The sequence below is a fragment of the Patagioenas fasciata genome, chromosome 2 (assembly GCF_037038585.1).
Source record: "Patagioenas fasciata isolate bPatFas1 chromosome 2, bPatFas1.hap1, whole genome shotgun sequence".
Classification (NCBI taxonomy): domain Eukaryota; kingdom Metazoa; phylum Chordata; class Aves; order Columbiformes; family Columbidae; genus Patagioenas; species Patagioenas fasciata.
Genome location: NC_092521.1, coordinates 93,622,994 through 93,650,177, shown reverse-complemented (window position 1 = coordinate 93,650,177; position 27,184 = coordinate 93,622,994). Strand labels below are relative to the sequence as shown.

General features: G+C 43.5%; 2 protein-coding genes across 2 annotated transcripts; both read right to left on the bottom strand.

Annotated features, from left to right (window-relative positions):
* LOC136098286 (N-acetyllactosaminide beta-1,6-N-acetylglucosaminyl-transferase-like) lies at positions 1 to 27,184 on the bottom strand. Its single transcript, XM_065831552.2, has 5 exons — positions 27,126 to 27,184; positions 20,646 to 21,385; positions 18,398 to 19,549; positions 1,878 to 1,970; positions 1 to 751 (listed from the first exon to the last, which is right to left on the bottom strand). The coding sequence occupies exons 3-5, from the start codon at positions 19,317 to 19,319 to the stop codon at positions 561 to 563; spliced, it is 1,206 nt and encodes a 401-aa protein (XP_065687624.1). The 5' UTR covers positions 19,320 to 19,549; positions 20,646 to 21,385; positions 27,126 to 27,184; the 3' UTR covers positions 1 to 560.
* Positions 4,398 to 7,544, bottom strand: LOC136098996 (N-acetyllactosaminide beta-1,6-N-acetylglucosaminyl-transferase-like). Its single transcript, XM_065832838.1, is given in 3 exon segments — positions 4,398 to 6,612; positions 6,614 to 7,165; positions 7,252 to 7,544. Coding segments are annotated over 3 exon segments (1,143 nt in total). The 3' UTR covers positions 4,398 to 6,314.

Genomic DNA, 27,184 nt, shown 5'->3' with positions numbered 1-27,184 from the left:
TCTGGGAAGTGCAGCAACTTTATTACATTTTCAGTACTTTTCTGTCAGTTCTCTGCAGTAAATACCAGTATCTTTGACAAAATGACATCTGAATGTATAGCCATCAGTTGTGTTCCTGCATTTAAGGTCTTGCTGACTGTGACTCCTCACCTTTTTGATCACCAAGTGTGCACAGTTGTCTTTCAGACGTAAGAGGTGCCAGGGATGCGTGACTCTGTTTATATTTTTATAGAAAAAGATAGCAATGTCAGTGTAGCAAGATAAAAGCTGGAGCTGGAAATCAGCCCATTAAAACTGACAAAACTGCAAAGCTTTTCCAGCTGCAAAAGGAGCTTTGCCCTGGTGCCTATTTTTGGATCTCTTGCATTTTGGCCTCCAGGTGTTAAGTTGAAGGTGAGGTTTGCAGGCAGTGTGAGACAAGCCAACCCAAGCTGCATCTGCAGAACATCCTAAAGAAAATCATCTCGCGAGTTTATGCTTCTGGCACAGCAGAAACTAAGATTGCTGCTGCTGTCCTCTTGACAGCTTTTACTGATGTTGTAGCCTGGGGTTTTTGCTTGCTAAAAATACCAGTTGGGTTCCACCTCAACCTCACTCTGGGACAAGGTTCTCTGCCGATGTCTCAGCTCCAGGCACTCCACAGTCAGGGGGTATGTTCTGAGCTCAAACTTATTTGCAAACACACAGCTGGAGTTAAAAAGCCACTTGAGGTCACCTGTTCCATATATGCAAATGCCTCTAACGTAGTGGCCTGCCAAAAGAAAAAGACAGCAATGTCAAAATCAAGGATCCAAATCATTCTTTTTGAGAAGTTTTATCTGCAAAGCCATGATAAATAATCTCCTACGCAATAAACATGTGAAAGGGCTACTGGACATGCAATGGGATGAAATGAAGAAAGTTACTTCAGAATGAGCTAAATAACGAGAAAGTTCAGAAAAGAAGTGTTACTGCTTGAGACTCTTCCTCAGAAAAGACTAAAACACAGGTGGATTTTTCTTCTGTCAGTGAAGAGGAACTGACACTTACACTAAATTTTCCACTGACTAATTCTGGGTGGTATCGGTGTAATTTCACTGATTTCAGTGCAGTTATGCTGATGTGAAACTGCTGCAATTGAAGCTCACTGAAGTTCTCAATATTTTTCTCCTCAACACAAACAACTCTGTTGCAGATTAAGAATTCTTGAAATAAAATGCGTATTACTAGCATTTTGTTATTCCCTTTCTTGTTCTGTTTGAATATGTCAGAAGTAGCAGGAGTATGCAACATATAAATCAGTGACTGAAAAATTAAGTGTGTCATATGGAAGATTATCTACTGCTAATGTCATGTCATGATAGAATGTGACATAGGAAAACTCAAAGCTCAACCATTATTGTCAGCCCGCGGCTCCTCAGACTCCTGGTCAGCGGTGGCTCTGGCAGCATCAGTACCCAGCTGGGAGTTGTTTCAGTTCCCACAGGGCACCTGCCTTGCACACTGCTGCCCAGTCTAGCATATCTCCCAGCCTGGGATGTACACATGGGCTATTCCCACCCACCTGCAAGAAAATTCCCCCAAGGCCTTCAAGAAAAGAGTCAGCTAACTCATGTGAGCCCTAAACACTGCCAAATACCCTCCTTTCCAAGGCTGATATATTCTATAAAATTCCCGATTCAGAAGCAATTGTTCAAGCTTTCTCACTATTTGTACGGCTACTATCATTCATGTATGGACTATGAAGATGAGTCCTTTTTAATATCTTCTCTCCCATAAAGTGCTATCTAAAGATTGTCTCACATTATGGTTAGAGGCTGTAGGAGTACAGGAACAATAGCCAAGTGTTTTTCACTATATGAACAGGAAGAAGAGATGGAGAAAAATGTACACATTACCATGACAACCTCCATGGGTCTTTTCCATATCAATCCACTTCACTGCCTTCAGGTCACCTTCCCACGATGCGTTTGGCATAGAGCCTGGGACACCTGCAATTTGATAACAGAAAATCAAATAATTAGTCCTTTTAACAGACACGTGTTCGGGTTTATGTCCACTCTCTGGGACCTCTCTCTACAGAATTGGGATGAAATACTTAGGAATATGCACCAACAGACACCTGGCTGCTAACCTTTTTGTGAAGTTTCTTCACTGAAAGCAGCTTTCATGATATAAGCACAATGGCAGTGCAAGAGACCTAAACATTTCGCTTGAGCAATAAAATCCCTCTTTTGCAACAGCTTCAGTATGATACTGCGTGCATGTGTGATCACTCGTGTAACCTTCCCAACCAGCACTGCCCTCCAAAGGCTATTTGAACACTGGGCCACTGACACATAATGCCTTCATATTAATTTAGTGGTAAATACTGTCTTTGTTTGTTTGTTTGTTTTAAGAAGAGAGACTGACAGAACAAATTCAAGCATTATACAGCTGGATGAAACTGTCGAACCTCAATTACAGACTGTAATATAATAATATGCACAAGTCTAGGCAGATCACAGGATCTGTCTAGGAGATAAGCTGGTAAGAGGCCCTCTCCTTGTCAGTAAATGATCTAGTCATGCTATAACCTGGCAACTGTGCATTTTAAGTAATTAAGGGGGAAATGCTTAACATTCAGTAGTTGGTATTTGCTGAAATGTAAACAGACAACGTGCACACAACATGTAGGGAACTGCTGTGAGTCGAGGGAATTCCAGTATCTTCAGCGCAAGGCAGTAGCTATAACAGCCCATTGCCATGGGATGAAGTCCTTGCCTTTGAAAGCAAGAGCTGATCAGATAAATACAACTATGGAAACCTCCCTGCCTGACCTGTACTGCAGTATCAGATTCAGCTCAGTGGAAGAAGTTTCTTGAAGTACTTCCTAAAACTGTCTTCAGAACACAGAAGAAAAAAAAAAAGGCATAAAATAGTATAATAAAAGTTTCTATGAACTTATCCCTTTCAGTGAATTTTATCTTTCTTATTGGTTCATTCAGTTGTTGGAGAACAAAACAATGCTACAGACTATGTAACTGCCACCCCATGTACAAACTACTTACCTGAGAAAATCTGGAAAAGCCCCAGATTCTCACTGCAGCACAAACACTTGTGTGTAACTTATTCCCCTGCTTGGAAGAAACTAACCATCTCTTATTCTTTCCTGCCCAGATAGCAATGACCACAGTGCTGCCCCTGAGATATCAAATGGCAGAAGAAGCAACACATGGGGAGCCAGCGTGCATGCCAGCAGGTACAAAAATACAAACATTATTTCTGCTTTCTCCTAATGAAGCTGAAAGCAAAGAAAAAAGGCGGACTTGTGATTTGCTTGAATGCAAAGAATTACTGCAGCATTACTGCTGAGGAGTACCTGGGACTCACGCTTTTTAGCAAACACAGCAGAAGTGCCAGCACTGATGGGTGTCAGAGCCTGAGCAAGAGTGGATTTGTACCAACCCAAATGCTCCCCATGCGCTCCTAAAGCTCAGTCCCAACCCCAGAGCCGCCCATAGTGAATAGCCCTCGTCCCTCACAAAACTCTGTGATTTTTGTCAATCTCTGTTGTACACACAGCGGGTAGGGAGTCTGATAGTGATTAAGCATTATTACTATTAATCAATACTACTAAACCCTGATAATAATCCAATCATAGTTGAAGCAAATGTTAACCTGTTTTAACAGCTAAGCGTATTCAAGTGGTTTTCTTCCAGATTTTTAATAGGGATATTTAAAGCCTGTTATTTCTACTTCCGCCTATTTTCCTTTGAAAGGAAACAATTACATGAATGACATGGAGAGAATCATGCAGCCTTTTTATGAAAACATCCTCATAACTTTTGTATTATTCTAAAAATTAAAGCTGAAAGCAGAGGAGGATTCTGTTGCAATTCTGTTTTCCCTTCCTGCATGGCAACAAGTATAGTACCGTTACAGTTACTGTAACCCAACAACTATTTCATCTGTGAAGAACAAACCGGAATGTAAATGCACTCTACAATGTCAAGGAGTTTGGTTTTGGTGGGTTGTTTTTTTTGGGTTGGGTTTTTTTATTTTTTGAGAAATTCAATGGGATTAGGTTAAACGTTGTTTGGGTTGGTTTTGTTTTTGTTTTTTTTTTTCCTGTTAGCTTGATTTCTCTGTGTTTTTAAGGATAGCTTGTTCCTGGTAAGTAAGAATGGGGTGTTTTTTTCAAATACCAAGTCATGACTTTTATATCAGATGCAAAAAGGAACGTATGTGTCAACAGCAGAACCACCATAGCACTTTGCCATAAACAGAGATATGTGGCAGATATAACCAGAACTTCACAACCTTATTTCTTCCCCATTGTATATTAGGTCATTATCAAATAATTATTAAAAAAAAAAAAAAAAAAGAAAAAAAAAGTGGCTTTGTCCTGGGGAAATTCAGAAAACATTACTATTTCACAGAAAACATTAATATAAATTAGATTAGACTTTATAAAAGGCAAAAAAAGAGGCAGTGATGGCAAGGAATAAACACTTTAAATAACCTGCAATGTGCATTAGCATCCCAAACTAAAAATCTGTTCACAACAGATGGCACTAAATGTGATCTGTGGAAAGACTTGGAAAATGCTGACATGCTGGGAAAGCAGAAAGATGATGGACAAAACAGGAACAACCCCAGGACATCCACAAAAACACTGGAAGGCTCTGTCTTCTAAGAATACAAAACTACTGACTTCACGTTATTCACCATCTCCCAAATTGAGTAGATGAGGCATTTTTGTAAGTTAATTAAAGACTGGGGAAAAATGTAGCTCAACACTGGAAGAAAAAAATTATTTACCACATTTTGCTCTAAATATTTGTTTGAGCAACTGATCTGAGATTTGGAAGTTGTTCTGGGGTCCTGTTCTTATAAATATGGTTTGTCTGAAAAGTGGTGCTGATGGTGAAATTTAATATAAACTTTGGCATGAGTTGCTTACTCTACTTTTATCCAGTTCTTATATCCCGTTCCATCAAGATTAACAGAGTTTTGTCTCCAGAAACAACGAGGAGTGATGAACCACCTCGTGGGCAGCAGTACTGAACACTGCCCTGAAAACAAGTTTGCCATCACCAGGTTTTAGCAACAGCTGCCACCAGAACAGCACCACTCGGGTGTGAAAACAATCACAATTGACTGGGAAGAAATGCCAGCCCCTCTGATGCCTTTTATTTCATGTCTTCCATTGGTGCAGAGGTTTGGAGGCAGGAGAGACACTGTTTCAGAGCCTGGACCTCATCCACAGGACAAAGGCAACACAGCCTCTTTCTCTGCTAAACCCTTCCTGGTTTTTTCTGCCATTGCAATTCCAGTGACAATCGACCTTCATGTGTTGGCTCCAAGAGGCAGCCCAGTCCCTTCTCTCCTTGCATCACTACCATGTATTATAAGACAATCATCTGCAGCTCACGCAGAATAAGCCACTGTGTTGGCATTTCTGCAACATGCACATAAACTGACATTCAGATGGAAATCTTGCAGTAGATTTGCCTTGACCTTCCATGTTCTGTACCTGAGATTCCAAGATCAAACCAACACATCGGTTAAAACCTTGCTGCCAATGGGCTAGTCTTTATCAGTCCCCTGACACAACCTGTGCTTCCTCATTGGCATCTCTCTCTAGGGAAGAAGACAACTTGTCTACACTTCTGTGCCACAAGCTGATCTGAACTTTTCTCCTACACTTTATAAGCTGGTGCACGGGACTTTGTATTTCAGAAATCTGCCTGAAATGGTGTACATATCACACTTAGGAATTCTGCATGACCTCGTTGGAACAAAACATAACTTTTGCTGGACTTTGGGGCTATGTGTTTATGTTTGGGAAACACAGAGGGCTTGGGGTGGGCCATGTATAGGTGGGCAAGTGCAGCCTCTCCCCTAGAAGTAAAGGCATACAGCCATTCAGTGTGCGAGGGACCTGGAAATTCACAAACCCCTCTGGTGGTTTTTGGAAAAGCAAGATGGTACAAGGAAGTACATGAGGGACTAGTGAGCCAGAGGGTGGAAGTCAAGTGGTAGCTAAGCTGCTTCCCTCGGTCTTCATGGGACAGGGCAGCTGCTGGTAAGCAGGAAGGAATGTGGCATTCCTGAATCCATCACACTGTAAAGCCCACCAGACCTGGAGACCTCCCTTCTATCCAGTCACCTGTGCTGTTCCCACCACAAGACAAGTGAGCCACATGAATAAATCTCCAGGATATCAAAATCAAGAAGGTTCACTACACCTTCCTTGCTTACCACTAGTGCTGCCAACACAGGCTGTCACCTGCCTGGGAGTTTCTCCATGTGAAACAGTGAGAGTGATGACAGCCTGCTGGTGGGCACCACTAAGAGCCACAGCTGGAAACACCTTCATGGATACATGAACCATGGTGGCCACCACAAAGACCTGGGACCACACAATGGCCAAGTGGCACCAATTGCCAGGGTGGCAAGTGCTGGCGTGATGACCCCCATGCCTTCCCTGGACCTGGTGTTCTTCCTGGGATCCTATTGAGCGTCACCCAGAAATGCTCATCAGGGCTGCAGGTGTCCTTGGACCAGGTCAGCAGACTGATGGCGTGCCAGTCCTGCAGCACGAACTCCACAAAGGGCTGGGTGACAACCACATACATGGAGCCAAAGGGTGACGTTGTGGTGTAGGAGCACTTTGTACAGCCAAGGGGTGACCAGCCCCAAGGTGTTGTGCCTAGCACCTTCCCTGTGCACATATTTTGTGTCTGTGGTGATGCGAGGAGCCAGCAGCACCCCGGGGGTGACGTTCTTTCCCCCAAAGTCCTTCAGCAGACAGATGATCTCCCAGTTGGTCTTCAAGGGGAAGTCCTGGCCACAGGTGTTGAGCAGGTAGCACCAGGGCACAGGGGAGGGCAGCAGGTCTCTCATGCAGTGGAAGCCAGCCCACAGGTGGGAAATGCTGCCACAAACCAATCGCTCCTCCCGAGAGGCCAAAAAGGTGTTGGGGAAGCAGCCCACCAGGCACTGCACTGCCTGCTGAAGAGGAGCCAACACCTTGGCATCCACATGGATGTAGCAGATGTTTTGGGGCATGTACACCACCCTGAAGAGCCACTCAAAGGTCTCTAACTCCTTATGCAGAGTCGTGATGTAGGCGATGGGTAAGACAGCCTCCTTGGCCAAGAGGGTGTGGGTGATGTGGCAGCTCCGGAACAGGCACACACTTCATGGGGCTGCTCCTGGCCCTGACTGCAGCTGCTGCCCCTCAGGCAGGGGTTCTGCCTAACCAGCAGTGAGCCACACACCCACACCAGCACCGTGGACACCCTGCTGTCCACCACTTGATGCCTGCTGGACCACAACAACAAGGCTGCCAGCAGCCCCATCACCACCATGTGGCCCATGCTGCAGGCCTCAGCCCAGCCCTTGGTGGCTCGCACCTCCTGGGTGGTCCCACACCAAGAGGACACAAAGGCAAGGCTGATCCACAAAACACAGTGCCGCAAGCCACCTCCCACGCTCAGGAAGGGCAGTCTCAGCACCACCCACAGCTGGCCCAGTGCCCCAGGGTGCTCCCTGCACTGGCCACCACCACAGCGCATTTCCAAATGGATCCCCCAGGCTGGTGGTGGCAGTGCTGGGAACAAGGGGACATGTGCCCTGCAGGTTTGACCCTGACCTCTGGTGGTGGTCACCACACTTGTAACCCTCCTAGCTGCATGAGAGGTCCCGCTCATAGACACAGGGCTTTACTCCCAGGTTCATCCACTCTATTTTAGTTCCTTTCAGGTTCTCCAATAGTCATTTATGTTTGTTTCAGGTGGCTTTTTTTTTTTTTTTTTAACTTTTGCCATCTTGCAGGACTGCAATAGGGAGAAATTAAGGAGTGAAGCTCTTGGTGTTAAGAGCATGAAGAGAAACTGATGAACAAACGTGGGTGTTGGGTATTGATAAGGATCATGGCTGAAAGCATTGTTGCAAAACTAGTTCAGCCAGGAGATGACACATTCAGAGCAGGGGGAACTGTGATCTACATATCAACGACGAGCTAACAAGCCGCAGATCAGGACGGCTGACCCATACCAGAGATGGAGGATGTGCTGGAGGGCACATAGCCCCATCTTCTGATATGCCCAGGTCAGCAAACAAAGGGGAAAAGCTGAGACCCTTTAACATGGCCCAGGACTTGTCCAAACTTGTCCCTCTTTCGCAATCACCACTTTCCCCCCAGACTTTCCCCTACTCTGGGAGCTATAAAATGCTCACCTAAAACAGCACCAGTAGGGAATACCAGCCTACCAGTCTCACCAAAGGGAATACCAGCTCAGCCTACCAAGAGAATACCAGCACCCTGAGGACCCTCACTCTGAACCAGACAGTGGAGGATGCTGCGCTCCTCACCCCAGCATCCTCACCTTGGAACACCGAGGCCATACATCATTGTACAAGTCCTGTCATCCACATTGTGGGTCCGTAAGAGACCGAATCCCTCACTCTTATCTTTCTTCCTTTCTCTCTGCTCTTTCCTTCTCTCCTTTTTTTCTATACCCCCATTTCTTTGTCTCTCTTTCTGTATATATATTACTCTCTCTCTCTCCCTTATACCTTAGTTTTCCTTCCCTCTCTACCACTCTCTTTCCCTTTTTGAACATTTAAGGATAACACCATCTTTAAGCTCTGCTGTTGGATTCTGGTTAAATTTCATATTATAACTACTGATGGTTGCCAATACACTGCTCGTAGTAGGACTTTCGCTGTTAATATATTGATAAGTTCTGTTATATTTTTGCCAAGTCACCATTCACTGTAACCAATATTCCAACAAGTACTTTTAGTAAAACTCGCAATTGAATTGGACCCCGGGGGTGATTGTCTGTCATTCACTTCACATAACAGCACAGAATTAACCCAGAGTTAACTCACACCTAGTCTCATCTGTTGAGTCAGGGTGCGTGTCACATCTAGAATTAACTCATCCCTCATCCCATCTGTTGGGATGGGACAGTAGGTAGGATGGGAACAGTCACCTCTTAACCCTCTACAGCAACAACAATTCATCTGACCAGGCTCCTAAGACAGTATGGAAGAATGATTTGTTTTGAAATCATGGTTTGTCTGTTTTCTTGTTTGTCCTGTGAGACAAGTTCTCCCACCTGTCCATTGGAGGCAGGTGGCTGGTAAAGATATGGGGGAGTCCTCAGATGAAGAGATTTTTCTTTCAAGATGAGACCGAAACACTGGAGGAAAAAACCTCACCATCCCTCCTTAGAAATGTACAAAGACTCAATTTTGTGTTTTGCTACCATATATTTTCTTTTCAGTGGGATATGTGAATGAAAACATGTGTGGGTGGAGGGGTAAAGAGCTAACTAAAATAAACTCAAGATTGTCAAGCTTTAAAGCAAACCTCAGTACCTGGAAAGAATGAAATAAAGCTCAGGTAAAAAAATAATTAAAAAAAAAAAAGAGAGAGAGGAAGTTTACTTAAAAGTACTTCTTTCAAGATGGCAGTCTAAACTAAGGCAATGCACACCATCTCCTTGAGCCATCAGACTGTTGACAGTCATGAAAGGGCTAAACTGCACCTCTTGTGTTGAATCATCTGATGGATAATAAGGAAAGGGTCTCAGTTCTAGAAGCTTCATTTGATGATATGTTTTGAAGGAGGTATTTCTGAGCTGTTATTGACCCATAAATTAACTCTAGTGTTTTCGACAGGGTTGTGGTCCTCCATCAGAGGAGCTGAACTCTACAGGACCATTCAGGAAACACTTCCTGGAACGGGAGTGGGCTGGACCTGTGGGGACATGCTAGGCACTGGGGACTTTCACCCTGGCTGCCCAGGCAGGTGCTGGCGTTAGGCTTTGTTTCTCAACATGCTTAATGAAGCTTTAGGTGTGGTCAGATGAATTTGTTGGTAGGTGAAAGGAGGGAACAGGTTCAGGCGGCCTGACTGGAGTTCCCCCTTAGCAAAAACAAGGGCTGTTGGGAGCTCGGCATCTGGGAACATCAAGAAAAGTTTCTGTTGCTGCAACTAGACTGAAGTTTAGTTGGTTACATGTATGAGTTGTGACATACATTACCTGATGCCAGAATTCAGAAAGAAAAACCATATTCCTTAAGTTACTGTCATCTGATTCTTTTCTTCAAGGAGTTGTGCTGTCTGAAGCCTATTACACCAATGTCTGATAGCTGTGAAGATCAAGGAGAATAAAGTGAAGGAGTGCCAATCCATTTGTTAGCTGTGGCTTTTGAAATAGACTTCTTGAAGACATACCCTTTCTTGTCCCATCATCACTAAATTGGTTGTGAAGCAAAGTATTGCTCCTGTTGAAAGCAGTACTTAAATTCCAATGACTGCTGATTGCACAGACTAAACCCTATTTTAAGCTACATCTTCTCAGATGAATTGTAATATCTGAATGGTGGATAGAGGACAAGAATAATTTTTCAGGAAATTCTACCATGAAGAAGGTGTATTTGCGATTGCGGTGACTGTGTTGCCACACCTTCGCTTAAGCAGGTTTTGCAGAAAGAGGCTTTGATGATGAGACTACAAAAACTTTGTGGGCATGAGACTCAATAACAGTTACAGGAAAATCCCTATTTTTGAAGAACTTATTCATATGAGAAGTTCTCACTCAATAAGGAGGTCTCATCAAAATAATGAAGAACAACAAGAAGAGAACAAGGATTAGTTATGTGAGTAATAATGCAGACATAGGTATAAAGTACTTTTTTTTCTAGAACAAGGAAAGGGAACAATTTTAGCAGGCAGAACAGAAATGCAGTGTTACATATTAATATAATGCATCTGTTGCACAGAAGGTTGTTCCAAGAGACTGTCTACAAATGACAGTGGGATGGAGAGTTTCTAAAGTAGTTATGAATTATTAAGTTGCTGTAGCGAGTTCAGTGCAGGCTAAAACATTTGAAACAAATGGACAAACAAACACACAAAAATGGTTCTGTTTGTACAAGCAAATGGCCATATAAAATATAAAAATAAGGAACTGGTTAATGTGATTGATTAATGTACTAGCAATGCTACTTAGAATTGTCTGGTATTACTCTTGTGTCTCACATCCACATCCAAAGCATGTGAATGAGATGTTCCTTGAGAGACTCCAGCTCTCATTTGAATGTGAAACTAATGCTTCAGATGAACTGCAGTGGAATTTTAACAAGGAGAACTAATATGTTAGGAGTCTTCATCCTGCTTTGGGAGAGATGAGGAGATTCTGAGTCTTCGCACTGAGACAGACACGATATGCAACTCTTCCAAAAACACTTAAAACTGTGGTAGGCACACAGCTGGGTGAATCCTTGGAACAGCAGGCATGAGTGAGAATGCAAAATCATCTTCTCTGGATGGATTTCCAATTTCCATGTCAGACTGGCAGCCACGGCAGAAAGAACCTCACTCAAAGAGGCTGCTGATGTCCCCAGGTGCCTGTGCTTGATAGGAAGTTGCTGAAGGCCCTGTGGTTCTGTGATCTGCCCATTCACATCCAAGAATGGTCTGGGTTTCCAGTCTTGCACAGGACACTGTGGGTCACACCTTCTGGCAATCAGCTACCTTGTGTTCACATTGATGCAAAAGTTTGCCTAGTTTTGCAGCAGGCAGTGATGGCACGTGGTGTGCCCAGTGTCCCTTTCAGGCTGGCACAAGAGCAAAAGTGGCATGGTTCTCCTTTTCCCGCCCCCCCTCTCTGGGACACACGACCCACAGCTAGTTCCCATTCTACAGGCTTCTTGAAGAAACCAGGAACAAAAATTATTCTGCCCTGGCACTCTCTCTGCAAACCTCCAGCTTCCCTTACACTAAATGGCTGCCAAATGCCATTCATTATGTCTGTGGAGGGATGTGCATGACCAAGGCATGTCCCAGAGGCAGGACCATACTGTCTGTGGGTGGACAGGTGAATTTTGTGCTGCCCAGAACGAAAACGAGGAAGAGAGGTGTATTACTGTGGCTAACAATGGCATGGCTACTAACCACCCTGTACTCTGTGTAAGGGCAAAGCATCCCAGAATTGTTGCTGTTGCATTCTGCAGTGATAGGAACCAAAGAATTACTGAGCATGGCACCATTGCTACATTGCCGGCATTTGAGGGGAGAGAAAGGAACCACGTGTTAGAATCTTTTTGTGGAAGCTTAGAAGGGCAGCTCTAGCATGGCAGGATGCATCTGCAGCCGCGCGTAGTTGCTGGAACATAGCCGAGTACAGTACAGGTCAGTGAATGATTAGGTGATTTCTGTAATAGCCAGTTGCTACATGCAAACTTTCTCTCACAACTCATAGCCTGAGGGGGTTGCTAAGGATTTAACAGGTCTTATCATGAGACTGGCAGTACTCATTGCATTGGTACTTTGTCCAGTGCCCTGGACAAAGTGATCCCCGAGCAGCCCAGTGTTCCCCTACTCTCACCTGCCATACATGTATCTGAGTTGGAGACATTGGTACAGAGACCGGGGTGAGGTAGAAAAAGCAGTGTGCCTGGATGTGTATGTTCTCTTGCAGGGTTTTTTTTGTGATATTCAGGAGCAAGGATCCTGGATGAGTGCCAGAACCTGCAGTCTCCTGCACTTACCATAAAATAAGGAAAACAATAGGAAAGGGAACACTGAAAAACAAGTGATAGCTGAACAAAGAAGTTCAGCCCAGTTCAGGTGAAAGATGGAGAGCAAGGAAAGAGTATTGAGGCAGGAGAAATGTTGTAGAGATAAGAAAGGACCAACCAGACTGTGGAACAACTGTTGTCCAGCAACTGTGGAAGCCCAAGCATCACCTAGCTACTTATGCAACAAGAGCCCTTGGCATTTTGGAGTCTTCTGCTGGCACAAACTTGCCAGTGTGCACTTTAGGATCAGCACTGTGCTTGGCAGTGGTGCAAGGCTGTTCCCTAATTCAGATCCCTCTGTCCCCCTTAGATGCTACAGTGCACTAGATATGCTGCTAATACACAACTTCTGGTTTGATTCCACCAGAGAAGGGATCCAACCCTCGTCCACTAAGATCACTATCTGAGTAACAAAGCAAGTGTGCAGTCAGAGGGAACTGTTGGAGGGAAATCACTTCAGAAACACATTTCTGCTCTCAACTAAAATGTTAATTGTGTAACTACAATCAGCAAAGAAAACATGTCTGTCCAAAGCCTGTGTTTAACGTGCTGTGTCCTGTCTGTGCAGTAATGCAGTGCCTTTCAAAGGCACACCAAACAGTTGCATGATGGCGATTCCTCAATGGTTTCCCCCAGTGACAATGCCAGAGGAAGCATATTCCTGAAGTTCTCACTCCCCATGTTAATGGCTCTGCACAGGCCTCTCAGTTGTGTTAATGTGATTTCCATGGAGCCACACAGTGAAACCTGGGGGCACAGCATCCTGCTAGGAATAATTCTTCCCAAAAGCATCACAGTGCAAGTGTAAAACCCGTTTTCTCCTAGTGATAGCTGGGTTTTCTGTTATGCCTAGACTGCTTGTAGTATTTGGCCAACTTGGATATTGCAATGCAACACTCCACTGTACCTTTCCAGTGTGTTCCCAGAGGAGCTGTTCCAAAACTTCTCTGCTTCTTCACCCAACTTCTTGACTCTTGACTGCAGTTCTCTCCTAAATCCAGCTGTAGCTGTGGCCTTAGATGTAGCAACTCCTGCCCTTGGGAACAGTACAGAGAGGTACTTCATATCTGCTAGCAAACAGAGCAAAGGGCACATCAGGCCTGGCTCTGGTCAGAGGTGCTGGAGAAGAGGATGCTCTGCATCTGTTGATGTCTAAATAGCTAAGACCTCATTTGCTTTTCAGTGGTCCAGAACTTCCATGCATGTTGATTAAGTTTTGAAGCTAAAAACGGTGACTTAAACCACTGCTGTCAGCATTACAAGGCAGAAGCTGTTCCACGTACGCCAGTAAAGCAAGTCACCCTAAGTACAGCTGCCACCCAGAACAGCTGGACAAGGGAAGGGTAGAAAAAGGTAAAAAAGGCAACATGAGGGGTGGATTTACCAGCTTGCAGTAACAATTCTACTCTCTTTTTAATAAGGCAAAGAGGACAGAGGCAAACTTGCCAAGAGGCTGTTGAAAAGGACTGTGGTAAAAGCCTCACGTTGTAACAGCAGTGTGATGAACCCTCTGGTCTGGATAAAATAGGACCTTCTTGGCACACCTGAATTTGGAAGAAATTCCCTAAAATGAAACCTGAACAAGAAACTTGAAAAACAGGTGCAGGGAGGTAGGAAAGAAACTTGCTTTGCAGGTGCACAAGTGCATTCAGTCACAGGGTTGAGAGAAGGAATGAGGATGGTGCTTAAAGTGCTCTGGGAGATAAACTTCTTACCTAAGTACATATTGCTGACCTCTGGAGATTTATTCCCTGTCCCTGAAACACCCTGGCTCTTCATTTCCATAACCACCAAGCCCTTTCATTCCTGCTAGCACAGCCTTTTGTAGGACTGTGTAGTGATCCAGGGCAAGGACTGATTGCAAATAAACTCTTTTACGTTTTCCAGACTAGTGTTAACACAAATCATGTAAGACAGAAGAATCATCTGTATAAATGAACCTGGTGCCAGCAGCACCTAGTAGAAAGGTCAAAGTAGAAAACAGATGCTATTTTTATAGGATATTGCAGTAAGCTACCTGTGGCACACAGATGACATTTGTTCTTCAGACTATGGGCTAGCCCTTTTAACATATTTATTTTGGCTTTGATGATGCACTCTTGAATGTTTCCTTAAAGCTTACTTGTCAGTTGGAGGGTGTGAATGGTATAATCTTTAAGATTAAAGCAGGCAAAGCTGTGACTTGTTTCACTGTGATCAATGTGAGAGAACTTCTCATAGGTAAAAGCCTTAGCACAAAGACCTGGGCATGTGAGCAGGCAACATTTGTAAGAGTGCTATAACCTAGGGGACTTTAAAGTTTGTAGCTCCATACCCTCATTTCCTAGAAATATGTCTTAAATGCAATAACAAAAATCTGGCATCTGCTACTTTCATCCTGGAAGAACTTGGTCTATGTCGTTTGTCCGTCTCAACCGCGACAATCTGTTCAACTAGCAGTGTTGGATTCTCCAAATACATCTCTTGTTCGTATTGGGATGAAAATTGTACAGAAACTGTTGATTCTTATAAAACATCGACAATGCCTATAAATATTTCTGTCCTACTCTTCCAAGCTCAGATATTAAAAAATGCCTGTATGCAGGTGATGTTGTAGAAGGTGTCTTAAGCCAGGTTCATGGCTCATGATCACTGCAAGGAGAAAGTCTGGTTCCTGTTCCTCCTCTTCTGTCCATTTTCCTCTCATTTTTACTCACATCTGCACCTTCACCTTCAGCTTTTTTTTTGGGCTGACTTCAGTGCTGGCCAGATTCTTCAGCACGTCCATTCAGTTCACAGAATCAGAAAAAAAGTAGATTGCTTTTCTTCAGATATAGTGAGTTGAACTGGCAAGGCTACCTGGCACAGGGTTTCTGAACAGGAGGGGATGGGAAGGGATCAGAAGGAAGCAGGAGAAAAGTTCCTATTTTGGCAACAGTGAGGTTTTAGAGGTCAGCTGTCTTGTGCACCCTTAGTGAAGGAATGGAGCTAGTACAGAAATGACAGTGCAACCACACTCCCTTATTCTGCAGGGAGCTAATTCTGAAAAAGCACTTTAGTGCAGTGGATTAGACTGGGAGACAAGTGTCAGCAGTCCAGTGCTGGCTTTGCCCGTGGTCTGGTGTAAGAAACCAGGAACATAATTTTGCCACGTTCTGCCTGCTTCCGTGAATGGGATGTAATAGCACTGATTGCCCTTGTGAAGTGTGTTGGTGTCTCTGAATGAGAAGTGTTGCTATTACTTCTCCTGACTTTATTTTCCCACTAGAACGATGTGTAAGTTACTAGTGGACCAATGTATGTTTTTGTCAATGTACATATCGCTATGTACATATCAGGGTTTATCACCCGAGACTGCCTGTATCCTGAGTCATGCATATAGTGTGACCCTATCCCATGAAAGCGAGGACAGGTCTTTGCCTTGGAAGAGAATTCAGTGAGGCTGCCCTGAAGGACTCAATAGCATGGGCTGAGGATGCACACTGCTGTGGGGACCAGAACCTCCTTTCTGCTCTACATGAGCAGAGAGGGGAAAGGTGGCCCAGTGGTCACGCTACTGGCCTGGAATGTGGCCACTAACGGGCACTGTGGTGGTGCATCCTTCCTGTGCAACCTAGGGGAAGTGATTTAGGGCCAGTCACTTCAGGCCTACATGCTTTGCAAATACTTTCCTTGAATATCCCCATGCTTCTCTTCCTTATCTGAAAAGTGACTTTCAAGAATTTTCTGTCACACAGGAGTCATGTGGGAGATAAGTGGCCTGAGATAAACACCAAAGATAAGTTAAGACTGTAATTTGAAAACCAACAGAATGACAATTGGAAGTCTCTAACCTTTGGGGGGCTAAAGAAAATCTTGGTTTTCATTGCATGGCTCTGAGTAATCAGCATGTCGTTTTAAGATTTGGGGACCAAACAGTGGTTTTTGATATTTTGAATGAACTGTCATAGGTCTCTGAAACTACAAATATATGTTTGGCTTAATTCTTTCATGTTATGGCCCTTAAATAATCTCTGCGCTTGCCTGGAGACCTTCAGCTATTTGTTCTAACAGCTGAACCACTGCTTTGATACTATTATCTACCTTTGTACACATGAAAAGCTAAAAGGAAGTGGCTTGGCTGAATTTGGACAAAAGATTCTTGCTAGAGCCACGAACCCAGTCCCAGGCTAACACCCCATGCACTGAGAGGGAATTCTCACACCAGAGTTGCTCAAAACTCTGGATCTGACTCAGAGACACTCAGGTGAAACACTCCATGCTATGCTTACAAATTTGGATTTAAAATCGTGAACAACAGCAGCCCTGAATCCGGAGTACATTTGTCAGAGCTGCATGGCCACTTTTGTTCACCCTGAAGTGATGGCAGGGAATAAAGGAAGAGGAAGGAAACATGTGTGTTTTGGAAATGTTTCATCTTCTTTTGGATTCCTCTTTTGGATACAGAGAAAACAAACACAAAAAAAATGCTACACCGATGTGCAACACTGGAAAGTGTACAATGATGATCATGGAGATAAACAATGAAATACAAAGTCTGCATAAGCTACACAGTGCAGCACAACAAATGACATCCATCTAAAGCTTTCTGACTGTGGAGAACGTATCTGGTCCCAGGTTTATTGCTTCTGAGGCAATGAACTACAGTAAGATAACAGCAACGAGCTTTCTGGAAAAGTCAGCTAGCTACAAATACTATACGCTGACAATTATACCATAAATCTCTCGGTCAGTAACCATTTGTACATCTTGTGCATACTGGTTGTAAAATATAGTTAGCAGAAGAGCAAACACTATTCTCAGAGAGAGTTATGTGATAATCTGAAAGCAGAGTGGTCTTGCAAAATGAACCCACAGTCTGCTGCTTAGGTTAAAGCAGACATGCTCTGCTTCTCTGTTACTGCTCCCTGTTTTTTCATTCCCCACATATTACAGCAGGGAAAGGATGGGAAAGTGAAAGAAAAAACAAAAACAAAACAAAATGAAACAAAACAAAACAAAACAAAACAAATTTATCCTCACTTCCATTCTTCATATCCCTGCTTTGGGCTGCTGTGAAGCTCTATGGATTCCGAATCACGAAAAGTCCTACCAAGTGCTTCTAAAAGCAATGTACATGGGGGAGAAGTCCTGTGCATCTTCTGACCCTTTTCCAGTTGTATGAACAGGGTAAAATTACTTGTAAGTACATAAGGTAAAGTTGAAAATACTTGCTCTGATTCTGTTTCTCTGAACAAATCCTTGATCCTATACAATGGAGTTTAGGCAGCCATCATAAGTACAAGGTTTTTTTGCAGGTGTTACAGGAGAGCTGATGTGTATGCATGTGTTTGTGCGCACAGAAATGCACATGAAGACCAGAAGCCTGAACTCAAATTTTCTGGCTCTGTAGCAACAAATAGAGAAGGAGGAATTAACTGCTATTTGTGGAAAAATAAAATTCCCCCCAGCAAAATGAAGGTCTTGTAGAAAACACCTTCACTACAATGCTTACATAGCTTACCTATTTTAATTTTTATTCCTTCCCTTTCTTCATCTCAATTTTTACAAGTCAAAAGTTTGAATCAGCTGAAATCTCAAAGGATTTCAGTTTGAACTTAGATCCCCTGGGCTTCTTCCTGCTCAGACGCAGAATGATAATGCACATCCTGCATAGCACAGTCATCCCTCCCTTAAGTGGTGAGAAATGGCAAGTAAGTTTCTTTGATAGATCAGCCTTTTCTATCACTTATGATCCAATTAAATTTTTCGTTTAGGCTTTGTCAAAATCAGCCTCAGATATATGCTTCTCTGTGTATGTGCGTGCGTGCACGTGTGCAGCTACAGGAAATGAAAGTGAAGGTGCACTCACCTGGGATCCTGTTGAGCGTCACCCAGAAGTGCTCGTCAGGGCTGTAGGTGTCCTCAGACCAGGCCAGCAGATCAATGGCGCGCTGGTCCCGCAGCACGAACTCCACGAAGGGGCGGGTGAGGGCCACGTACGCGGAGCCGAAGTAGATGGTCATGTTGTGTGGCGGGGGTGCCTTGCGCACAAATGTCCACAGCATGAAAGAAAAGAAAGAGTATAATTGCTCCCTGTGCACATACTTGGTGCGTGTGGTGATGTGGGGGGGCGGTAGCCCCCCAGGGGTGATGTTCTTCCACGCAAAGCCTTTCAGCAGCCGGACGATCTCCCAGTTGGTCTTCAAGGGAAAGTCCTGGCCGCAGATGTTGAGCAGGTAGCGCCAGGGCACGGAGGAGGCCAGCAGGTCTCTCATGCAGTGGAGGTCAGCCCGCAGGCGGGAAATGCCAGCGTAGACCACCCGCTCCACCCGGGAGGCAAGGAAGGCATTGGGGAAGCAGCTCACCAGGTGCTGCACTGCCTGCTGAAAAGTGGCCGGCGCCTTGGCGTCCACGTGGATGCAGTAGATGTTCTGGGGCATGTACACCGCCCTGAAGAGCCGCTCAAAGGTTTCGAACTCCTTGTGCAGAGTCATGATGTAGGCGATGGGGAAGGCAGCCTCCTCAGCCGATAGGGCATGAGTGATGTAGTGGTTCTGTGTGATGTACTCCGTGCAACTGGATTCTCCAAATGATGTCTTTAAAGCGTTTTCCTTCAGAAAGTACACCTTGTCTTCAACAAGTGCTTTACAGGCTTCTTCTAAAGTTGAATTCACCGAGAAGTTCAGCCTCTGAAGAGATTTTTGTGCATGCAAATTAACAGCATAGAAAACAAAAGAAAGTGAAACACAGAGAATCAGGAGAGCGAAGAAGCAATATCTGAGTGCATACATTGCTGCTCAGAAAAAGAGTCTCACTTGAAATATTGCAAAGTCAGATCAGACAGTGCAATCAGCTTGCTTTGCTGGCTGTGCTTGCTTTCTGCTGGAGAACGCATGCGTCCGTCTGACGCATCGTATGCAGCTGCTGTCCTTACTTTCAATATTAATAGTTTCGTAGTCATCATTGAAGTGAAAGCAGCATACGTAGTGAAAAACTTGCAGATGGATGCTCTCCACAGCACCTTGGAGATTAAACAGGCACATTGCGTAATTACTGGTTTAGCAATGAACAATCAATTCAATTTATGGGTATCTTCTTAACTGCTCCCTCACCACTCTTCCTGCATGTATCATATAGCTGTAAAGCTTCCTGTTTGTACATGTGGTGGGAAACCTCATATTTAACTCTTGTATTGTTCTAGTTTGTTTTTACTTACAGGAAGTCTTTTTGGAACCACCCAAGTGCATTAGTCATCACTGTTTCAGAATTAAAAAAAGCTTGTTCGCCACACTGTGCTACCATGTAAGGCCACCAACACGCACATGTAAGAAGAAGGAGATTAATTTTTCCTCTGTGTAGAATTATATCAGAGCCATCAGGTTTTTGCAGCAATGTTTTCTTTATTTGTAAATTTGAAATCCACCGAAAAGTTTCTGCTCAGTGCCATGGATGAGTTGTGATGAGCTCTAGGCTTACATCCATCACAAGGAACTGGGTTAGCAAAACCTGCTATTTAAACTACTTAACATTAGTCTTTCTGATCAGACATTCTTGTTCCTAAGAACCATGCATAAGTTTGGTATAACAACATATTTATGCAATGTAAGCTTTTGGCATGGCTCTGACTAAAGTGGAATACTTCGTAGCTCTCACTCTTCCAACTCTAATTCTATTCATGTGGACCTGCTGCCATAAGACAGCATGTTCAAACCATATAAACTTTGTCCAACATCATGTCATTTTGCTCCAACATGAGGTAATGCTGAGGCAATATCAGGTGATCAGAGATTACACCAAGAAATGTTTTGACTAGGCAGTCCAGCACACTACAAAAGAAGAAATACCGTCACCTACCTCCCAGCTCATGCAGACAAACCACCTCAGGCACTGGCAGGTCCTTCCCAGAAGCTGCACTTCCCTCCCATTCTGGCCCCAAACACTCTCTGGGAGTTTCAGTTCAAACAAATCAAAGGCTGAAAGCAGTGGCTTCAACCCACTGGGTACAGTCACAAGTTGTAATGAGGAGAGGAGCAGCAGAGAAACTTTTTAAGAGCTTGGGGCTAGATTGTCCTCCAAGTGGTGCCCTTGTGCAGGACAGACCTGGCAGTCAAGCTTACCTGTTGGTGGCAAGCAGCAGAGCAGCTTCTCGTCAGGGTGTCATTAGGGATGGGTAGGGACAGCTGTGGTCACACAGGAGATCCTGTGCAGCCTTCTTTGTGGACACCAGTGCCTTCAGAGGGAGAAGGGCTCCTGTGGAGCCAAGGGGCTGGAACAGAGGTGTGCAGGGTCCCAGGGAGTAACAGCGACTTGCCTGATGCTGCTGAGAAATCATCTGGAAAATGCTGCCACAGCCCAATAGTACAGCTTGTTAAAAGGGGATTCAGAGACATGAGCAGGTGCTGAGCAGAGGCCACTGTTCAAGTCCAGCAAAGAAATACACAGTGAATACCACCATGAAGGGAAAATGTGTCCTGGCTCAGCGACTGGTAAATGTTGTCATGAGGTGCACAGATCTGCCTGCAGTGCTTCAAACCACTACTCCTTCCTAATTTGACTGTTATAGTGAATTATATCCAGAAGTGAACAACAGTCAACTGTCTGACACCTAAGTAATACAAACTGCCGTCGCCACAGATGATGATAAAGCCAGCAGCCTCTGGCTTTCCGTAGACCATTTTGTTCAAGATCTTCCCACCTGCTCACTGGGCTAGCTGGCTGCAAGACCGTTTTTTCCCCTGTGACATGGTCTTAACATGAGACCTCCATCCTAGCTAGAGTTAGGAAAACGCAGGAGGAGGAAAACTGGGAGCGGATGTTCAGCATTCCTGCAGGAGCCAGAATTTCCTTGGGGAAATCTCTGTTAGGGAAAGAGAACACAGGTAGTTTTTCCAAAGTGTCAAAGGCTGAGATCCTCCAAGGCATTTAGATGTCTTTGAAACTGTCTGCCCAGATGCTTTTAAAACTCTAATTTAGGCATTGTGTAACCTACTACACAGCCAGGCAGACTTTTTAGAACTTAAAAAAATATATATTTATACATGTGCATTTATGGAGACTGGTTTATCTTAGGTGTTGAAGTTTGCGTTACTACTGTGGCCCATAGCAAACAAGTAAGCTATGTGCAGAAAACAAGAGATAGGCCTGCTGATCATAGGAGTGAAATATAAGACTTAACTTTTCTGTGGTGTGTTTGCATGCTGGATGCTACTTCTTAATCCTAGTGCCTCAATTCTCTGGCACAGTTGTTTTTAAAAACCTGAAAACATGCATGTAAATGATTGCTATGGAAAACCAAGCTCTCAAAACTTCTGGGTTTTGGCTTTTGGTTTTGTTTCGGGTTTTTTGTTTGTTTGTTTTGTGTTGGTTTTGTTTGTTTGTTCTTAATAGTTTTACCTTGTGCTGATCCTTGTGAAATAAGATCCATGCCTTGGCTTATAGCCAGAAATCACGATAGATAGATAGATAGATAGATAGATAGACAGACAGACAGACAGACAGACAGACAGAAAAAGTAGGGAATCAAAGAAATAGAATGCACACATCACATAAACCACCTCAATGAAAAAGTTCTTTTTCAGGTATTAGTGAGCTGTAGATTTTACAGACTCATCTGAAGTTCAGGTGGAGAGAGAAGTCGAATCTAAATGTAAATCTGAACCATATTATGGCAAACGTCAGTGAAAAAGCAGCAAGGTAGCAGGAGACCTGTGGGGGACTATGGTGGGTCCTTGGATTCCCTGACGGAGGGCATGGCAACAGAAATTAGCCTTGAAGATATTAAGACCTACCCATGAGAAAGATGGCACTAAAGGAGTGTCCGGAGATGTTAAGGATGTACCCCTGAGAGAGAAGGGAGTAAAAGAGTAACATTGATGATAGCAAAAATAGCCAATGAGATGTTACTGCTGTAACTTGTAACCAGTAGTGAAGAGACACATGAACTGGTAAAACTGTATAAAAATGCACTTGTGACAATAAATGGCATCTGCTACTTTCATCCTGGAAGAACTTGGTCTATGTCATTTGTCCATCTCAGCCGTGACATATGGTGACCCCGATGTGATCCTGTATGAAGAAGGATCTCACATGAAGAAGAGACAGCGGTGAAGCTGTGACAGCCGAAGACGAGTTGTGAAGACGGAGCCCGGTACAGCTGACAGAGCAGCAGAGGGGAGCTGCCAATGATCCAAATCCTTGAAAATACACCACACCAAGAGTTGATGAGCTACTGGGAATGGGGGCAGGAGGGGAGGGGTGGGGTGTGGAACTTATCTAAAGAAAAGGGTATTATATTATCTACATGGAGATTGCTTCTGAAGAAGCAGCGTATTAGCCTTCTGGAACTGACTTTACGAAGGATGTTACTAAGGGGCAAAGCACTACTGAAAGATCCAAAGAAACGACTGAACTGTTAATGACATGGCACTGGTTGCTAGAGACTTTGAGAGGATTAAAAGAGCAATGGGAACATGCAGAGACAGGTGGTGGCCTCCCTGGATGAGATTTGGGAAAAAAAAAAAAAATAGGTGCACTGTTCCGAACCTCGAACCCCCCTGTTACTAATGATTCTCCAGCACCGTTCAAGTCTGCATTATCTGATGGCTTGGATGAGGGTAAAGGTCTGCAGCTTTTTCTTGGAAAGTTAAAAGGAAAAGGAGTATGTGTATATGTTGCCCTGAGATCAGATAAAAACCACAAAAGACTCAAGCAAAATTAGATCTATGCAGTGTAACAGCTATAGATTGTTTAGGACAGAACGATGGGGATTCGTTGAAAGGAGTGGGTATCCCCCAACTCTTGGAAGAGACACTAATTGGCATACCACAATTACAGGCGCTATTAGTTTCTGAAATCCTGAGGCAGTCAACAGACTTCGCATATCAAGCTGTGATAAAGGTGCCTGAAACCGACAAAGCAGCCAAATCATTTGCAACTATAAATCAGGGTCCCGATGAGAATTACATGCGATTTATTGACCATCTTCAAGAGGCCATCAATAAGCAGGTTGAAAACTTAGAAGCTAAGGATGCACTAGTGTTGAAATTAGCAGTAGAGAATGCTAATGTTTGCTATCAACGCGTTATCTGCGAGTTTTACAGTACATATTACATGCTTCTGTGTATTGCTTCTCTGAAAACCAAGCAGCTTGTCAGGAATGTGAGTTAATTGTTTCACTGGTTGTTGTTAGAATTGTTTCTTTGTGGTATAAGTACACCGTAAAACCTTCTCCCCACTTTTCCCACTCATGCTGTAAGCAGCCCTGTGCTTCCTCTCCTTTCCTCCCTCCCTCTTCTCATGGTTTTTACTTATGGGGTTGAAAACTACTGTTTTCAGTCATGTTTCTAAGAAATCAGTATTGGGAGGTGTTTTAAAACATAGGAAAGCACTTGGAAATATGAGGAAGGAAGATCTTATGAAAGATTATGATCAATGGTGGCTGCTGTGTTAGTTAGATGAATGGGAAAAGTGGCTGGGGGATAGAACCTTGAAATATAATACTTTGTTGCAATTAATGTTTTTAAGGTGAGAAGAGCAGGACAAAATAAATCTCTACAAGAGATCGTTAGACCATTACAGACAGTTTTACAGGTGGAATGGTTTGAACTTCAACAAGCTGAGAGATAGTTAATTGGTAACACACAGGTCACAGTAAACTTGCTGAAGTCTGCAAAATGCTTTCCTCATTAACCTGTTTTCTTTGTGGGTATCTGTTTAAGCATGTTGCAGTTTTAGTAGGTCTTTGTTGTGTGGTACGGTGAGTTCACAGACTGTTAAATAATGAGAATCCATGGACTCAAAATATGTGTTTTGTGATAATACAGAAAATCATGAGTACTTTAGTTCTTTACTGAATGAATGTGATGGTAAATTTTTGTGTGTAGTAGCTGTTATTTTTCATTCTAGCATGCTAGCTTTATTCCGACATTCAGACTTGCGCAGCTCTGTGATAGGCTGTGTCTCATCTTGGTGTACTAAATTTGGCTCTTTTGTATGCACAGTAGGTAAAGAATCCTGGTTTTGGGATAACAGTCGTAGTGCACCAGATGAGACTCTAATAAAAGCCTTGCCCAGTCCAGCTTGCTGTGGCAGCAGGGGGGCAGGTGCCGATTGGGCTCCAGCGCGCACTGACCTGTTTTGTCAGGGAGACCCAGCAGCACCTCCACCTGGCTGAGCAGTAAGGGGTTCAAAGCTGCAATACAAAAAATGAGATATTTTCTTGAATTAGTGTAATTGTGATCCATCTGCATATTTGAACTTGGTATTTGGTTTTCATATCTGAGCTCAGTATTTTAGTTTGCATATTTATATTTGGTATCAAAAGAATTTCGTTTGGGGAGATAATTACAAAATGGGAACCGGTTCCACTGCTAAAATATCACCTTGCTGCCCCTTAGGATGCATCCTTAAACATTAGAGTAACTTTTGGGGAAACATTCTGATAAAAGAAAACTTGAAATGACACCATACTTGATTGTGGGTTAAATGTGGAATTCTGGGTTTTAGTGCTGTATCACAATTAATGTTGTTCTGCAGAACTTTGGGGGAAAATGGGTGAAGTATGGTACTGTAAGTTAATCTGCTAATTTTGAGACCAGAAAAGAATTCAAATTGTTAAACTCTGATTTGCATTGATAAAAAACAACAAACGAACAACAAAAAACCCAACAACAACAACAAAACACACCAAAACCAGAATCAAAACAAACCCTAAATGTTACGATGGATATGAACTTGGTATTGTATGAGATTGTGTTTTAAAGTTGCTAGAATATGAACTGATTTGGATCTAGGAAAACGGAATAATGGAATGATGTTTAATATGCTGGTTTTTGACATCTGTAAATTGCAAAAAGTAAATGGAGCTAAGGAATGTAACTATTGCTGAGCTACTTGGAATTACATATAAGTATACTACGGTTGGAATGAAATGGGAAAACAAAAAAACAAAATATCCCAGGCCTGTGTTGTACAGTTTGAATATAAATTTCAGGCCTGTGGCGAGCTGCAAGATAAACTCAGCTCATTGTAACCAAGGAGTTTGCCAGAGCCTCCCACTTCATACCAGTGATTACGCCAGTTGTGTGGCCTTGGCTATATCTAAACTGCAGCAAGAAGACAAAAAAAAAAAAAAAAAAAAAGGAAAAACCTGTTTTCCCGCTGCTAAGCAGAGAAAGTGGGGGCTTTATTCTCCCCGCTCTGTCTTTTTTTTTTTCCCTGAAGTGTTGTCATCCATCCTTGTTGTGGCACTGCGTTGCTTCTTGGCTTTCAGGGTGGTTGTTATCAGTAGTGAAAACAGGACTGGTTGCCCTGATGATTGCTGTGGTTGTGTTACTAATGTTGCCATGCATGATTTCTCTGCTGAAAAGGGCCCTGCAGCAGACAATGAAGGCAATTTTTTTTAGCACAAATACAAAAAGGGGGAATCGTGGGACTATGGTGGGTCCGTGAATTACCTGATGAATGGCATGGCAACAGAAATTAGCCTTGAAAATATTAAGGCCTACACATGAGAAAGATGGGAGTAAAGGAGTATCCGGAGATGTTAAGGATGTACCCCTGAGAGAGAAGGGAGTAAAAGAGTAACATTGATGACAGCAAAATAGCCAATGAGATGTTACTGCTGTAACTTGTAACCAATAGTGAAGAGACACATGAATTGGTAAAACTGTATAAAAATGCACTTGTGACAATAAATGGCATCTGCTACTTTCGTCCTGGAAGAACTTGTTCTACGTCTTTTGTCCGTCTCAACCCCAACAACACACTCCCCAGTAAGATTAGTGATTGAAATGCCTTCCTGGTGGGTAAATGGGAACAGACCTTTCCAGACACTGAATATATTACCTTTGGAATATAGTTAGTACTCAGTAAACTGCTCCTGGCCTTAATCAATATAGATAATTGGTTTCAGCTGATTTGTCAGCTAATTAAAAGGCAAGATGCACAGGCTTTGCGCGTAAGTTTTGAGTTCCTGTTTGGCCTGGGTCAGTAGTGAAAAACATTACACATTTCATGTCTATTTGGAGTCACTTGGCATTTTCTGTTCTATTGTTAGGACAAAAACATCTGTATAATGACATTCCTTTCTGTGACTCTCACATGCAAAGCTGTCAGTCTGAATTGGCAGCATTGCTAAAATAACAGTGAGGCCATTGTGAGCAAACAATTTCTGTCCAGTGTGTTTTTTCTGGTTAGGAAATGCAGGTAGCCACAATTCCACGGTTTTGTGCCCAAGTAAAGAATCTCCTCCTCCCTCACACCTTCTTGTACTAATATTAATTTTCCCTGGCCTTGTGCTGCTCTGGGATGCCATGCAATGAGCACAGTCTCTCCAAAACAGCCCTCTTGGAGCAGCCCTGCCTGGAAGCTATTTTCTCTAACACATGCATTACTCACATGTCCTGCCTGAGCTGAAAACTATATACATACTGTGGAACACCAGGAAAGAGAAAGCAGCCACAGCACAAGAACAGTTAAAGTTTATTCCTATCTCTCCTGCCCTCCCTTTTTTTCCTATTCAGAGGAGCCCCTGGCATTCCTGCACTTCCCAGCCAGCCACAACCTGACTATTCAAAGAGAAGAAAATACAAGCCTACCTGAAACAGGAGCTCCCAGGCAGACACACTGACACCGGACAGTCACAACGCAGCAGCAC

Bases quoted from the DNA above. Each gene is read 5' to 3' on its own strand.
- LOC136098286 (XM_065831552.2), bottom strand. From the start codon at position 19,319: ATGTATGCACTCAGATATTGCTTCTTCGCTCTCCTGATTCTCTGTGTT. The intron at 1,971-18,397 runs GTGAGTGCACCT...ATCAAATTGCAG, and splicing joins GACGCTCAACAGGATCCCAG to GTGTCCCAGGCTCTATGCCA. The intron at 752-1,877 runs GTAATGTGTACA...TTCTTTTGGCAG, and splicing joins GACCCATGGAGGTTGTCATG to GCCACTACGTTAGAGGCATT.